The sequence below is a fragment of the Ctenocephalides felis genome, unplaced genomic scaffold (genome assembly GCF_003426905.1).
Source record: "Ctenocephalides felis isolate EL2017-DRISC unplaced genomic scaffold, ASM342690v1 CF-g0.4_SCAFFOLD_01886, whole genome shotgun sequence".
Classification (NCBI taxonomy): Eukaryota; Metazoa; Arthropoda; class Insecta; order Siphonaptera; family Pulicidae; genus Ctenocephalides; species Ctenocephalides felis.
Window position 1 is genome coordinate 133,058,763 of NW_020538040.1, and position 17,019 is coordinate 133,075,781.

Sequence of the window (17,019 nt, forward strand, 5' to 3'; positions counted from 1 at the left end):
TTTTTTTTGTTTCATGGACAAATGCGTGTATTGTATTCCTTACATCCCATTTGAAATTCCTAGTGACAATTCGTTTCAAAACCTGATAATTTTCAAGACTTTTCAAACGCGAATCGCGGACGCCGTTGCGACGACATACGTTTCTTTCGATGAGAACTATACATTGAGTTTCGAGGAAAATCCCAGACCTTTCGAGTGGCCATGAACTGTTAAATTTGATAAATTTTTACTCAATGGCATCTCATGTATTATTATTCATCGGTTTGCAGCAACTAATGCTTTTCTCGCGTCTTTATTAGCTTCAACCGTGGTTCTTGGACTTGATGCATCTTGGACATAAAAATATCAGGAATGAAATTTAGCAAACCAATTTTGGCACTGTCGTACTATCAACACGTCAATTCCGTACACATCGATCAATTTCATTTTGACTTAAACAGTTTTTTTTACCTTTTCTAACTAAAATGCTGCTTAATTCTTTCCGTATTCAAATAGGCACCATCCAAAAACTACTGCATGTAATCGATTAGAATTTTTTACACACAAGCCTTAAAATATAAGTTTTCAAATCATATAATAGTTACAGGGCTTAAGTGTGGTGTTAGGTTCAAAAAAATATAGTTACATTCTGAAGGTAAAAATACAAAGTGACTTTCCGAACAACCTTATATATATATATATATATATATATATATATATATATATATATATATATATATATATATATATATGAAATGAATATATGAGATATATGAAACACTTTTAAATAAACTTCGTGCAAAAAAGAGCATCATCAAAAGGTAGTGGATATTCTGCGCGATGTGGAGTTTAATAATATATTTATCATGTAAAAATTGTCTTTTCATGCAAAAACCATATGTATATATATATATATATATATATATATATATATACTATTCAACTTATTCTATTGTTTATATGATCATAAAATGAAACAAATCATGTATATACATGATTATATAGTTACATGGTAATAATATATATTCTTTACTAGTTTTATGTTCAAACACGTGACCAGAATTCTATACAAATTATTTTGAAAAGCTCTAATTTTTTTTAATAGAAATTTTGCTTTTATTTTTTAAATTTAGCATGGAGTTTCCGGATAATCGAATTATTTTTATATTACTTAATGAATGGTTCTCGGTTTCTGAATCGCGGATTTGTGGAAATAGAAAATCTCAAAGTTTAATAGTTCGGTCGATGTAGCCGATTGATGAACTTTTTAGAATTGTTCCGCCGTCAGTTGATTTCATTATTATTAATTTATCTTGATGCTCTTCAGAAAACCTCAGAATTGGAATGATATGTTTTCTTCGTTCTATCATATGTTTTCTGTCTTAATAAGTTTTTCTGTTAGGTTGCGATACATATATTACGTACAATACTATTGAAGATCAAAATGTGAATGAAATTTTATTTCGCTTATTGCATTGTGCGAGTAGTGGCTCTCATGCATGCGCGTCAAGTTGGATTTCTCATAAATGAGCAATATGGCTTATGTTTTATGAGGATTAATAACCCCATTCCCGGATAACTATGCTTGTTTTGAGATACCTGAGCAAGAGCAAACCAAATCGTGAAACGAACATAAAAAATTAAAGAGATGATTTGTGATGATGATCATAATCATAATAGTTCAAAAAAGCCTCATTTTTTATAAAATTAAACACAAATGTACAAGGTACAATAAATTTGACATTTCTAATTGCAAGACATTATCTGAAAGATTATTACTTAGATAACAACTGTAAATATTAAAAAATATGTTATAATGATTTCGCAATCTATCTATCAAATATCAAGATTTGATGTCTTACAGTGTACAACGACTTTATGATTTCTTTACATCTAATGTTGACCAAAAGTTTAACAGATAAATTTTATGTGCTTACTTGCTGCTACACCAAAGTGGATCTGAATAAAAATAATATATAATAAACGTCATTTTATTCTGTTTCATAGATTCACTGAGAAAGTGGAATTGTCTTTAATTGCTTAACTCGAGTTAAGCAATTAAAGACAATTCCACTTTCTCAGTGAATCTATGAAACAGAATAAAATGACGTTTATTATATATTATTTTTATTCAGATCCACTTTGGTGTAGCAGCAAGTAAGCACATAAAATTTATCTGTTAAACTTTTGGTCAACATTAGATGTAAAGAAATCATAAAGTCGTTGTACACTGTAAGACATCAAATCTTGATATTTGATAGATAGATTGCGAAATCATTATAACATATTTTTTAATATTTACAGTTGTTATCTAAGTAATAATCTTTCAGATAATGTCTTGCAATTAGAAATGTCAAATTTATTGTACCTTGTACATTTGTGTTTAATTTTATAAAAAATGAGGCTTTTTTGAACTATTATGTACACTAAAAATTAAATAGATTATCAAGTCTAGATTAAATTGTATTTCAATTAATTAGTCTTAGAGTAGAAATTCTATAGATAAATCTTTGACGAAATACTTTGATTTTTCAAGGTTTGTTATGAAATTCGAATTAAAAATACTTATTTTCAAAGAACTATGGTAAAAATATTATCCATGGATAGTGCAATTTAGTAGTCCAAACTCCAAAGTGCTTTAATTAATTACAATATTACTTATTAAATTAAAATTGAAGAAATAATTTTTAACTTCGTCTAACTAATAGTAATCGTCCAAAAACCGAAAATGAAATTTTTTACATATACAATATTTACGTTTTAGAGGTTTCTGAACATTTTGCCATACTTTTAGAAAAAATGGATGTATGTGTATGTGTTTTGTGTGGATACAATTTTTAACTTCCCGTAGGGCAAGTTATAGTAATCACAAAAAAATCGAAAAGAAATTTTTTATATATTTTTACGTTTTAAAGGTTTCTGAGTATTTTGGCATACCTTAGAAAAAATTGATGTATGTGTGTGTGTGCGAATACAAATTTTCGTCGACGATTTCGGGAACACCGATCAACCGATTTGAATAATTCAAAAAACATTCGATTTGTATTAATAAGGAGACGTGCTGATTAGTTTTTGGCGAAGGTAGGCCTAGCCGTTCCAAAGATAAGGGGCAAAAAGTGCCAAAAATGGTAACTCAGTTTTTAAGAGAACGAACGGAGCGTCCGATTTTAATAATTCAAAAAACATTTCAACACTTGTATTGACACGATGAAGAATTGATAAAATTTTCATGACGACAGCTCTAGCGGTTTCGGAGATCTAATGAAACACATCAAATTATCAGATATTTTATGGAGATTTTAACAAAAAGTATAAATTTTGTTTACATTCCTATGGGTTCCGTACCAATGGTCATCCGTTAGACGGCGACGCGGCGCTTACGCGCTTTGACATTTTGTCTCTATGCAGTTAAAGCAGTACGATTGCTTTGAAAAAAAGTTCAAAATTTCCAAAATATGTCAAAATAAAGAAAACATTTTTTTTCCAAAAAAGTAATTTTTTGTCAAATCTATAGTTTCTCAAAAATCTAATTTTTTCGAAGTAAATTTTTTTCAAAAATGTTAATCGTTTTTAAAAAAATAGTTTTTGGTACGGGAAGTTCCAGCAATTTGCCTTAAGGCACGATGCCAAGCGCTCCACTAGTTTGTTCACGTTTTTGAATAATTAAAATAGCATTCGATAGACATGCTGATTAGATTGTGGCAAAAGAGGGTCCAGCCATATAGGCAGAAAATAGAAATTAAGTTTTTGAGAGAACAGACCATCCGATTTTAATGATTCAACAAATATTCAATTTTTAATTATGGGAAGAAATTGGGATTAGTTTTCGGCAAATAGAGCTCTAACCGTTTCGGAGATTTCGGCTAAAAGCGCAAAATATGGCAGTTTTTGAGAGAACGAAGCATCCGATTTGAATGAGTCAAAAAACATTTCGCTTGTGAAAACACGATTAGTTTTATGGGAAGACATTTTTTTTTTAATTTGCAAATTAATTTTTTTTAAATATCGAAAATATTATTTGGACTTTTAATTCCAGCTGCAATTCTACGGGTCACCTATATACATCAAATAAATTTATATAATTCTTAGAAATACGAGATAAGGTTCTTTAATTATAACTCCACTCGATTAGGTTTTGTTTATTTACTTTTTATGTGAATATATATAAACCATAAACATCGTCGTCCAATTTATAAGCTTTTAAATTTTGTCTATTAAATACAAATGCGAAAGTTACAGTATTTATATTAATATATTTGAATGCATTTAATATTCCTTGAATATTTCATTATGGTACGGGAAAAAGTTTGCCTTAAGACACTTTATTTATATTTACTTGCAGAAGAATTAAAAAATAAATAGTAATATTTTCCTTAAAAAAATTCGATGCTCAACCTCAACTTATTTTTATCAATATTAATAGTTGAATTATAATATTTATTATTACATATAAAGTCCGCCGCAAAATTTACTCGCTTACTCGTTGCTAGTTATGGTTGCTAGGCTACAAACTATTTTAGCGCATGCGCAGTATGTTGCGGACGATCAGTTTTGCTCAGATGGAACAAACCCACAGGGTTCTTGCTCTTGCCCCCTCTTGCACCCCTCTTGCCTTATTTACTTATCTATGCTTGCCCCTTCTTATGTTTATTTATCTATGCTCTTGCCCTTCTCCTTTTATCTATGCTCTATGCTTGCCAATAATGCCAATGTAATATTTTGTTTTTTCGTATTATTTGGATGGTAGCCTTGCCGATAAACTTTCTCTATTGTGATTGTGACATAATTGACGTACAAAATGAAAATAAATAAACAAACAATATAATAGTATTTTAATATTATGAAGCTGTTTTAATATTATGAAGTTAAATGAATTTTTTAAGTATTATTATGCCATTGATGTAATGCCCTGTAATCGACACATTAAAAGTTTTTAGGCCATGCTTGTTTTGTCCTTATCACGTATGGTCATGTCGCTATCTATTTGTTTTAACATAATTAAGAGATGGTTTATATAATATATATATAATAATATTGACGAGATATTTTACGCGATTGTTAACATGAAAAATCAAGTTGAGTTTAATAGAATTGTTCAAACTCTTACTCAAAAGGTGAAACCTGGAGACGAGTGGAAGATAAATTTATCACAGGTAAAGCTGGAGATCCAAATACATATAATGCAAGTATTGCACATTTAAAATTAAAAAAAGTATTCTTGATGAATAAATTTTGTTTGTTTTATTGAATGCGTGAATCAGTATTATTATTAATTCATAACATATCATTCCTAACCATATTGCAATGTGGTCAATGAGGAATAGGTCAACATTAATCGATTTTACAAATAAAATTTACATCGTATTTTACGATTATTTATCCTTTTCTACTATTTATTGAGATTTAAATCTCTTGATAATGTTTACAATAATTTTTTTTACTAAACGAGTTATATTTAATAGATTGAATCGTACCTGGTAAGTTAAAAGTATTGAGATACTACATTATTTTTTTATTTGAATTTTAATACGTCTTATACATCTCAAGCAGACGAAAGTGTCTGGTATGAGAGAATGTACAAAATGTCTATACAATAGTATATATTTATATATATATATGATAAGGTCATTAGAACATTTAATATCATCCATACTTTTGTCCAATTTATTTATCTAGATTTTCTTTATAATATTTTTTCAACTTAATTTTAAATTAATTATTTTCTTTGGTCATCTTTATCTCTTTCGGAAGCCCATTGAATAATTTCATAGCACTCCATATAGTGTTTCGCCTGGTTTTAATTGTCCTTATTTATAGTTATTGATGTGCATTGTTTTTCAAGGATATGACCTTAGATTATTTTAATATTTTTGTTCATAAATGCTTTACTTATTATTTGGAGATAAATTTATGACACTTTCAACAACATTCCCAAATTATTTTATCAAATTGTATTTTATGTAAATTGAATCTCTAAAATTTATGAAAGTAATTATTTTAATGAAAGCCATACCTCAAGATTATATTTCAATACTCAATATATATTTCAAAATGTATCGTCTTTTTTTAAAGATTTTTAAAATGTCTTTTATATTTGGTGAATGATCTAAAGATAAATGAGATATATAAATAAACACTATTTATAATGTACTAAATTTGAATATAACTTTTTGTTTCAACTTTTAATCTTTTCTAAATGAAACATTTGATAAATTTGTAAAATATGTTTTAACCAATTAATATATTATTTTAATATCTCAGTCAGACAGGGGTGCCTGGAATGAGAGTATATGAAACAATTTTCGTATCTTATATATACATATCATTTGTCTATTTCATTTTACATTAATATACCATTTATTATAATTAAAATATCTTTAAATATCTGTTCAATTTTTTTCGTCGTCAATTTCTTTATAATATTTCTTTATTTTCCTTTTGAAGTTATTGTCATCACTGGTCATCTTAATATCGATTGGCAGTTTATTATATATTTTACTTGCGTTCCATATGACATTTTCTCTCAATTTCTTTTTTCTATTATGTTAAATTAAATTATTTACAATTCTTTTAATATCAGTACTTTAAACCAATACAAATTGTAAACTACAACTTACATAGTATGGTTTATAGATATTGTTCTTGATATTTCTATAAAGTTTGTATTGATATAAATTTATGAATTGAGAGGTTTTGTAATTTTTTGACAAAACTAAATAATAATATACATTATTGTCTAATAACAATAGGACATATAAAATATTTCAGTTAATTTAACAAAAAAAAATTTTTAAATAGATTACGGTTAACACTATTCTACTTACGCATCTAAGATCAGAATGTCATGACAGTCACAATGATTAAAGCCCTATTTTTATAGACCTATTTGTTTTTAGTTTATTTGTTATTGCAAATACATAATCTGTATATAGACTCTTCTTTTCAATTCTTTCCATTCTAATAACTTTACTAACTTCACTTTATTTTGCATCATAAATGTGTGCCGAAACGTTCTATTCTACCTGTACGTCAACTAAAACTAGGTAGTTAGTGCTTGGTTCTCCGTTCGCCCTGACGGGATACGATCCGGGCATCTTCGGCACGACAGCCGAGCGCTTTGCGACTTCGGCACGGATGATTGCGGCTCGCCACCAGACAAATATAAAACACTTTTATTCTTATGTGACAAGTCATTGATTAGAACTTGAAGGCTACTGGATTAAATATACATTCAGTTAATTTATTTTGTAATAAAATTTGATATTTACTAAGGTGATCATATGTCCTGGTTGCCCGGGACAGTCCTGGATTTTAACCTTGTGTCCCGGGTTTTTCTGAAAGCAATATACGAGGTCTGTTCAAAAAGTACCCGGAATTACTAATAATTAAATTTCGCGGGTCTGGAGTGTCTGATTGTCAAAATTTTTTTTTTATTGTGTTGGTATACATGCCCCTAAAGTATGATGAAATTTTCAGCTATGTTCACTGTTTACTTTGTCTGTGGTAGTCGCTAAGGTTCGACGTGTTTTTCTGAGCTCGGCGATTTTTACAATGGAAGAATTGAAAAGTCAAAGAATTTGTATTAAATTTTGCGTAAAAAATGAAATAAAGTGTTGCAAAGTGCAAAAATTCACCAGATATGGCTCCGTGTGACTTTTTCCTATTCCCAAAGTTGAAGAGACCCATGAAAGGACGGCGGTTTTCCTCGATTGAAGAAAATCGCTGAGAGTGCTCAAGGACATATCAAAAAGTGAATATCAAGGGTGCTTCGAAAATTGGAAAAAACGCTGGCATAAGTGTATTATATCTGGCGGGGACTACTTTGAAGGGGACCACATTAATGTAGACGAATAAATAAATATTTTTTTGAAAAAACGAAAATTCCGGGTACTTTTTGAACAGACCTCGTATATATATATATATATATATATATATATATATTTAAATAATTTTTACAACTGTCCTGAAACAGACCACAATTGAAAGCAATATTAGTCCTGGATTGTCCCGAGTTTTCGAAGAGTATATGTTTAAATTGAAACTTTGCAATGACATGACAATAAAATTACAATAATTCATTAAATATACAATCAGTATCCTTATATGAACCAATATGTTATGAATGCGAAAATTATGAATAAAGAAAGCCCAGGGGGGGTTTAATAGGCTCTAACTTTAGTAATTTCTGATTTTTATTGTATCTTTAAATAGTATTTATGATTGTTAATCATATTTAAGACTAGCTGACCCGACAGACTTCGTCCTGTCAAAAAAAATCTACCAAATCGGTTTTGTCTAAAGCCTCAAAAGATTTTGTATGTGCCACCGTGCATTCATCCCTAACAATCAATTGATATTGCTGCAAAACCTTAGCCATTGCAGAGTTCTTTGAAATGTTGCAAGTTGGAGTTTCATTGCTTTGCATATTTAATGGCAATATTAGTGCTGAATGGGCTGTTCGACCACTTTCGAGTAAAGTTGCTGCGATTCTCGATGAAGCGAGTGTGCAAGTGCAATTTTGTTTTGCGAGTAAATTGTTTCTAATATTAATAAAATTAAAAAAGTTTTTCCTGTAGCACCAGGCGCATCTAAGAAGTAAAACCCCACAGTTCCATCATTTGTTACTTTCATAAGAATATCAAATACAAATAGTGGAAGATTTGTTTCGATTAATTCTTTCAAATTGTTGAGATCATACAGTTTTTCTCAATGCAACTCTTGGTTAAGGCCTAAGTGAATTAATGCTTTGTTTAACATCATCAAGCACATGTCTTCAATTGAAATCAATGCTTTGTTGTAAATTTCTTTACTGATATTTACTGCATATTTGGATTTCCCATTCTATTCTGTATTACATTGACTAATAGCAGTCGTAAATAAAAACATTCTCCATGGCTTGGATGTACTGAATAAATTCGATCAATCGCACAAAACAAAAGCACACTCAGTAGAGTATAACAGAAAATGCAAGAAAAACACCACCGGCAAGGGCGGCAAATGGACATTGACATTGATTATTTTAATCTTATATGACTTGAAGTTATATTCTTTAAAGCCTTACCAATTTTATCGCCTGCCAAAAGTAAAACAAAAATAATAATATCGAGAAGCCGACTACTATTATTTGTATTAGTTAGAAAAGGGCTGTTTTTAAGGTTTTCCTGACGATTATTCGATTTTTTCTCGCCGTAAGAACCATCCTTGGACATAAACCAACTTTTTAAAAAAAGAATTGGCCAAATTGGTCCAGGCTTTGTTGAGTTATGCGCTTATCAACACATTTTGCGATCCATTTTTATATGTAAGATTAATCAATGAGCATAATGCACCCCCCTCGAAATAATCGAAAAGTGCTCATGCCTACCTGCTTGTACTAGTCTGTCAAGCTCTACCAGTCGCAAAAAACAATGTATAAAATTGGTTTTTCACTTACTTAAACTCATTTCGTTTGAAAACATATATTTCAATAAATATAAATGTGTACATATTTATAATTGGTTCTTCAATTAAAAAGGGATACCGGTTTTTCAAGACAGACAGACAGACAAAAAGTATTTATTTCAATAGTTGATCATACATTTGCATTGTTAGTTATCACATATTTTACTACCCATGGGTATTTTATATTACATAATTGATCTAAATATATACAGTGAATATTGTGAACACAGTGAGATGTGTAACAAATCGTGTGGCAAAAAAAAGGAAAGAAACTTTCTCTCACCGGTTTTTCAACGTTTAAAGTACGTGTACTATATCTAGAGAAACTGTATTTTAAAACAAATGCTGAATTTGAAGCACACTAGCACCATCTGTGATGTGCTGAAAACACTCATACTGAGTAAAGCGCATTTGTTCTATGATATGCCTATTGTTAATAAGCTGAGCGTTTTTCAACTTTACTTTACTACCACATAAAATTAAACATATTGGTAAATACAAGAAAATCTTATAAGTTTTCGATACTAATTAATTATTAGTCTAAACAATCGCACTGCCAGAATATACAACACTTAAAATTATTTCAACTAGTGAGCGCTAATAACTATTTAACACGAATTGTTATACCTAATATAGTCCAGACTACTGTGACCAGAACCATGTCAATATTTTTTCTATATCTTTAGCGTTGTATCATTTTGTTTTTTAAAGACCTTTAAAATGGCGTTACATTATATTAATACGAAGTCGGGTATACAATACCAGATTTTGTATGCGCACTTTATAAAATTGTTAATGAATTCATCTATAAATGTGAATAAACCAATATTTATATTTGTAGGAACTAAAACGATACCAAGAATATACTCAGTATACACGTTTCGGTGGGGAAGGACACAGTAATGATCATTTATTAATTGGAAGTTTTGTCGAAGCTGGGTTAGTTGTGGAGAATGCCAGTTCCATCTATAGCCTTCGAGTTGATAGTGCATTTACAGAAGTTTTCAAATGTGCAGAATCAATAAGAAAAAGCATTCTGCAATTAGAGTATGTTTCAATTCTATTATAACAATACATTGAGATATATATATGTAAAATGTAATTCATTCCACAGAAAATCTACTGCTAAGGAAACTCGGCCTGAGAAAACACCTAAAGTTAAACAGAAAATGAAAATCAAGCAAGATGTGTCAACAAGCAATTTTAATTTACTGCATCATATTAAACATATTAACATCAAACAAGATTCCAGTAGACGTGAAATACTTGAAGATGAATTAATAAGTGGCTTCAAATTTATACCTCCCTATCTTAATAAAAAGATACTAGAAAAGAAATCATCAGCTGATCCTGCAAATACTGAATATTTTAACACATTTAATGAAGTGACAAGTCACAAATTTGATTATTTGATCAATGGCAACCTTTTAGATGATTATGAAGATATGTCCGAAGATGAGGGTGAGGAGGAGGAAGCTCAACATGAACCTGGAAGACGACAAAGCTGCAGTGAAGATAGTATAGCTCCTTCTTTGGTTGATAGCGGAATTGGTTCATCTTGCTCTGCATCAACTATCCTCTCAGAATCAGAGAAGCAAGAATCTATAAAAGAGATGTTTACAGAGTTTTTGACATATCTTGATGACACAATTAATAATTTTTTGACTTCTGATGTTGCTTGTCAATTTGATGTTGATCATTTGATTGAAAGCGTTAACCCAATACGAAAAAATCTGGAGATCTTGATTGAAAACTCGAAAGATTTAACAAGCCACTCTAATATTTCTCCGTTCAAAAATATGCATAAGGAACATTTTTTTGAAAAGAATATGGCGGTCACAAATAAGACTTTGTTTTCTGGTAACGAAGTGCAAACCCCTGCATGGGCTAAAGAGGGCACAATTTCTGCTAATGTGAAAGAAGTTACAAAAGAAAGTACTGCCATGAATTTGAATACCAATGTCACAAATCAATCGGCTAACATAATTGAAGAAAATTCAAAAGAAAAGATGAACATGGCTCCAAAAGTATCAAAAGAGAATTCTGCAGGAACAGTGGGTGACCAGCAATTTTTACATGCTATTGATGCTGCTTCACAGAGAAATGAAAAAAATGCGCTTGCTAGAAATAAAATAATTTGTGTGGAAACCACAAGTGTAATTAAGCATCCTGCGGACCAAGCAAATAATATATCAAGTGATAAATCAAAACTGATCAATAAAATTGAAGCAAAAAAGTCTGCGGAAATCAATACTGAAAAATCAGTAAACAATATTAATGAAGCAAAAAAGAAAAATAAATTATCAAATAATATATCAGCTAATAATTTGTTTAACATTCCTTCGTCTGTATTAATAGCACAAAATGATTTTGATTATTCACAAGATTTATTTGAAGATTCTACAGTTGGAATATTGAAATTGCCTATGCATCATTTGCACAAAATTGAAATTTTCAATATTCCTAGTTCTCTTAAGCTAAAGGTAATTATTATTATTTTAAGTAATAGTATTAATAATTGATCTAAATTATTGTATAGGTAATGCATTTTTCTAATAATTTATGAGACTTTCTTACATGTGGGAGCTAGTATCACAAGGTTCATTTTCCAACAAATAGATATATATATATATATATATATATATATATATATATATATATTGTATGATTCTGAATTTGATGTTGACATATGTATTAACAATGTCTAGTAATCGGGCATAACATAAATAAAAAACATAAATTTCTTTCAAAAATTTATTTTGAATCCGTATGTTTCGGCTAGAATCCTAATCTTCATTCAGTGGAAACTAAAAATAAAATTAAAAACTAAAGCAATTGAATTGGAGTGAAAAGAAAAAATAAAAAGAATAAATAGTACTTACAATTAGTTAAGCTTAGTGTTAAATTCAAAGATTTTAATAATACATAGTATCAGGATATGTTGATGCACTACACTATGTAATATAAACTTTAAACTTGTAATTAGACAATATTTTCACAAAATACTAATTTAAAAAATCACAAATGGATAGTGTGTAATACATGTGTTGTTAATAGACTGGTTGAAGATATAATGGAGAAAAGACATTTTTTTAAAAAATATTTTTACCAAGATTCTACACATGTGTGGAACGAATCCTTTGCGCAACGTTTTTATTGTTTTGTGAGAAATTTAGAAATGCTATCTAAATAGAAGAGATTTGTGTCGCACAGTGTGTTAAGTTCATTTCGTTTATTCATTGTCTTATTATTATAAATAGTTAAAAAAGATCCTGCTATAATTTAAACGAAGAATTATAGAAGGATCTTTTTAGCTACTCATAACAATAAGACAATAAATAAACGGAATGAACTTAGCATAAATAAATATTGACGAGTTTCAATGAATGTTTGTTAATGTGTCCATTAATAGACTGTAATTTCAAATGTAGTTTAGTGTTTATTAATTTAAAGTGGGGAAAGTACTCATTGTTCAATTGACTTCATTGTTATTATTGGAAAATAATTTTTACTTCATTTGATGCATTCTTCAAAATGATATAAATAGTATATTGTATATATACATATATATATATATATATATATAATAGTAGTCTAAAACCACAAATAAATGATTCCTTTACCCTTCGTCGACTATCATTCCCATTACCGCTATTACCCCCCTCCTTTTTTTTTTAAGTATTCTTCTTTCCGAACGTCCATGCTTCTTGTTCCTGCGCTTTGGATAAAGATATATATATTGATTTATTGAAACTTTGTAGAGAAATCATGAGAGTATTGAAAAAAATGATGTTCCACAAAAGGTTGCAAAAATAAAAGCTTCAAGAGCATATATTGATACTGAGTCAGGTATGATGTTATTCAATTTTGCACACACATATTATATTATATTTTTGTTGTAGTATACTTTTGTGTTATAGATTTTATTTTCATTACATTGCATATTTTTTTGTATTAATCATTAGTTCGAAAAAAAATATTTTAAAATCACATCTATTTTGTAGAATATTTAATAAAAGTTTTTTATGATACTTAATATATTCTAGATACAACTGAAATTATAATCAATAATGTGACTGTCAAGGAAAAAAATTTACATAAAACTACTGACAGTACAATAAAGAAGAAAATTCCAAATAATAAAGAAGGTAATATATAATTTGGTTAACAGTTTTGAATATAAACTTTCTTATGAAATATTGTACATACAATTAACTGTGATAATTATTATTAAATATATTTGGTACATGAAATAACATGATAAAGTATAATACTTTTTAAATTATTGGAGAAGTTTTTCATAAAAAAATCTATATAATTTTATACTGACATTATTTTGTTTTTGCTTTTTTTTTTTATCAGCATACTTGTTGCTGTCGGTTTATGAGTTTGGAGTTATTTTATTTAGGAGTTAGATATATATATATATATATATATATATATATATATATATATATATAAAAATAACTCCATTATTAGGGTAGTCCTTAATATAGATGTTTTCGAATTTCCTTGCTTGCAGAGGCTCAAATGCTTCCAAATTGATAAAAAAAATTCTTTATTCTCAAAGTTTTAGCTCTTAATATTCACTCTAACATATTCTACACTCCAACCAAAGTTTCTTGGTTCTTCTTCTTAAGTAAATGTAATTTTTTATTTATGATCAAAATAAGCAAATACAATGTTATTCTCAAAATTTTTGGAATTATAATAATTGGAATAAAATAATTGAAATTTTACCCATGTTATTTCTATAGAATTTGGAAATATTTTGGTTGGAGTGCGGGCTATCTTTGAAAACATTATGTTTTATTTGAAACCATACATATATATATATATATATATATATATATATATATATATATATTCACACATGTGTGTGTTTATATATGAATACAAAATTTGAAACTAAGATTGTGTGTGTAAGAGAGGGAGAAAGAGAGTGATTTAAGTCTAGATATTAATTATTAACAATGATCTACTGAACTTTTTAGGTGACAATAACAATGGTGATGTAAATATGGATGCATCAAGTACAAGCAATGCTGAATTGCTAAACTCTATCGAGAATACTGCTTCAACTAGCAGAAGTAATTTTATATAATTATACAACTGTTATTAATTTAATCCTATCACATTTTTTTCACGTTTTTAGCATGCAATTTATAGTTTCTACTTGTTTTTTTTATTTAACTGTAGTTAAATAAATTAATTGATCACTGACTATTAAAATCTTTATTGACTATCGAAGCTTGTTGGTTCTTGGTGCAATAGTTTTAACTTTATCTTTCATGATTCTATGGTTGTAATAAAATTTTATACTACTATTATTATGTAAATCAGTACAGTATTTACTTAAATAAGTAGTTTATTTGCTTGCATGAATTTTATTAGACTTATTATTAAATATAATTAATATTTATACATTATGAATTATTTGTTATTATTTCAGCATTTCCAAAACATTTGTTTGATGACTTTGAAGATTTAGGAGTTTTGTCCCCGGGAAGCAATTTTTACCCAGATGTGGATTCACAGCCAAGTGAAACTTTAAATGGTATATTACTTTTGTTGTTGAAATATGTATTCTTATAGAATCTTGAAATAGAAATATCAATTTATTCAAATAACATCCACTCGGTTAAAATAATTTTTGGGAACTTTAACATTACTTTTCTATAAATTTATATGAAATATTTGCTTATATTTTGTTTAAAACATATCTTATAAAGATTTGAAATATTTCAATAAAAATATGGAAGAAATTTAATTTTGACATGTGAATTTTTGATGTTTGTATTTTTTTTATACTATAATAATATAAATATATTTTTTTCCATAGATGCAAATAAACCTGTAGAAAAAACTCTCAAGGAATTATTACCACAATTAGAGGTTTGTAATGCTTTACAATTATACGATTTAAATATTATCATTTTCTTACCACATGATATTTTGGTTAATTTCAGAAAGTATCAATGTTGACTAGATTAGATAAGGATCTGGATGAAATGTTGCTTACCAGACATGCTTCTTTTGATCAAGGCTACGCATCGGTTCCTGACTCTCCCTGTTACACCATGTGTGATGAAGACTATGCTGAAACTGAAATTAACAATTCTGTGGAATTATTGTTAAACAAACTCCCTAATAGATTGTCAGTTGAAAGTGGTGATGAAGGTTTTAGTGATATGGTTTCTCACCATTCTAGTGGCATTGAAATTAGTTCATTGTCTGATAAAACTCCGATATCTTCTACTCCTTTGAAGGCGGCATTTCTCAAAAAAACTAAGGAGGCTCAATGCCCTTTATCACCAATTATCAAAAAAATATCATCAAGAAATAGTACATTTTTTGAACGACCGAAATCATTGAAGGAGAAGTATTGCCGTCCTGATTCTGCCACAGATAATAGAATACAGCAGTGGAGAGATAGGATTACTTCAAAATTAGAATTTGAGCAAAGCAATATTTATGAACTTAAAGAATATAAAAAGTTTATATTGCACTGGCTTACTAAAATGAATGGCAAAGAGTGCTCTTTGGGAGATATTATTGCTTTCAATCCCGATGTTGGAAATGGTCGCTTCCTTCTTGCTACATTGCAACTGGTTTGTATTTAACAATTTTATTTAATTTTTTTTTATAATTTATTCATAAAGAAGTATAATATATTCAGCATTTTTATGTTGTATACTATCAATTATTATACACTATGAAATTGATATATGAAATGTAATTCCTAAAAAGTCCAGATATGCTAGTATACTGAATTCTCTAGAGCTTATGTGTTTTAATGTTACATTTATGCACTAGCAAATTTTTCAATTGATATTTATTGTCAAATTCAAGTCTTAGATATTGTATTATTATAGAGAATTCATTCTGGTGAGGTATACTGATATCTTGTTTTTAGAACAAATAAATGTGATATTGTGATATATCTGTTTAAAAATGGACAAAAATACGTCATTTATTTTGGTCATCTAAATTTTTTGATACAAGTAAATAATATACATGCACAATTGATTTACACAGGTTTTTTGTTTTCTAGATAAATGAAAAAAAAATAATATTGAACAAATTGAATTTATTTGAATTTGATGATCCCAGGAATATAAGTTTGAGGCTTAATAAAAGCGGTTCAAATAAACCAGCTGATTCTTCAGGTATTTTTAGAATTAGTACCAAGTAATAAAAAGCTTAGTTTTAATACATATGTAAGTACAAAACATTAGAACTAATCAAAGATAACTTTTGAAAGGTTTGCACAGAAAAAAATGGTTATTTTAGTGTCTAATATATATTAATAATTAGAATGTAGATAAGTTTTAAACTCCAATTTTAATAATGTTGTTTTTGTTTTCAATCCAGTAAGTCAATGTTGATATTTTACTATTGACATATTAATCAGCTATTTTGAGATCTGTGATATTAATATAAACTGAAATAATTTTTATAATTTTTATAACATGAATTTTGCAGATATAGAAAATATAGATATTTAATAAAAAAAAACCCAAAACAATATATGGCTAAAATCTAACAATGTACAAATTTATCTATAATATTAAATACTTATTTTATAACTAAAGTCCA

The 17,019-nt window shown here is 28.2% G+C and overlaps 1 protein-coding gene across 1 annotated transcript; it reads left to right on the forward strand.

The window, feature by feature from the left end:
- The first annotated feature begins 13,470 nt into the window (after positions 1 to 13,470).
- Positions 13,471 to 16,686, forward strand: LOC113376972. Its single transcript, XM_026617111.1, has 6 exons — positions 13,471 to 13,568; positions 14,415 to 14,510; positions 14,873 to 14,977; positions 15,263 to 15,315; positions 15,390 to 16,031; positions 16,475 to 16,686. The coding sequence occupies exons 2-6, from the start codon at positions 14,441 to 14,443 to the stop codon at positions 16,613 to 16,615; spliced, it is 1,011 nt and encodes a 336-aa protein (XP_026472896.1). The 5' UTR covers positions 13,471 to 13,568; positions 14,415 to 14,440; the 3' UTR covers positions 16,616 to 16,686.
- Positions 16,687 to 17,019: the final 333 nt, after the last annotated feature.

Excerpts from the sequence above, each read along its gene's own strand:
- LOC113376972 (XM_026617111.1), top strand. The coding sequence starts at position 14,441 with ATGGATGCATCAAGTACAAGCAATGCTGAATTGCTAAACTCTATCGAG. Across the intron at positions 14,511-14,872 it reads TACTGCTTCAACTAGCAGAA|CATTTCCAAAACATTTGTTT; the intron begins GTAATTTTATAT and ends TTATTATTTCAG. Across the intron at positions 14,978-15,262 it reads GCCAAGTGAAACTTTAAATG|ATGCAAATAAACCTGTAGAA; the intron begins GTATATTACTTT and ends TTTTTTCCATAG.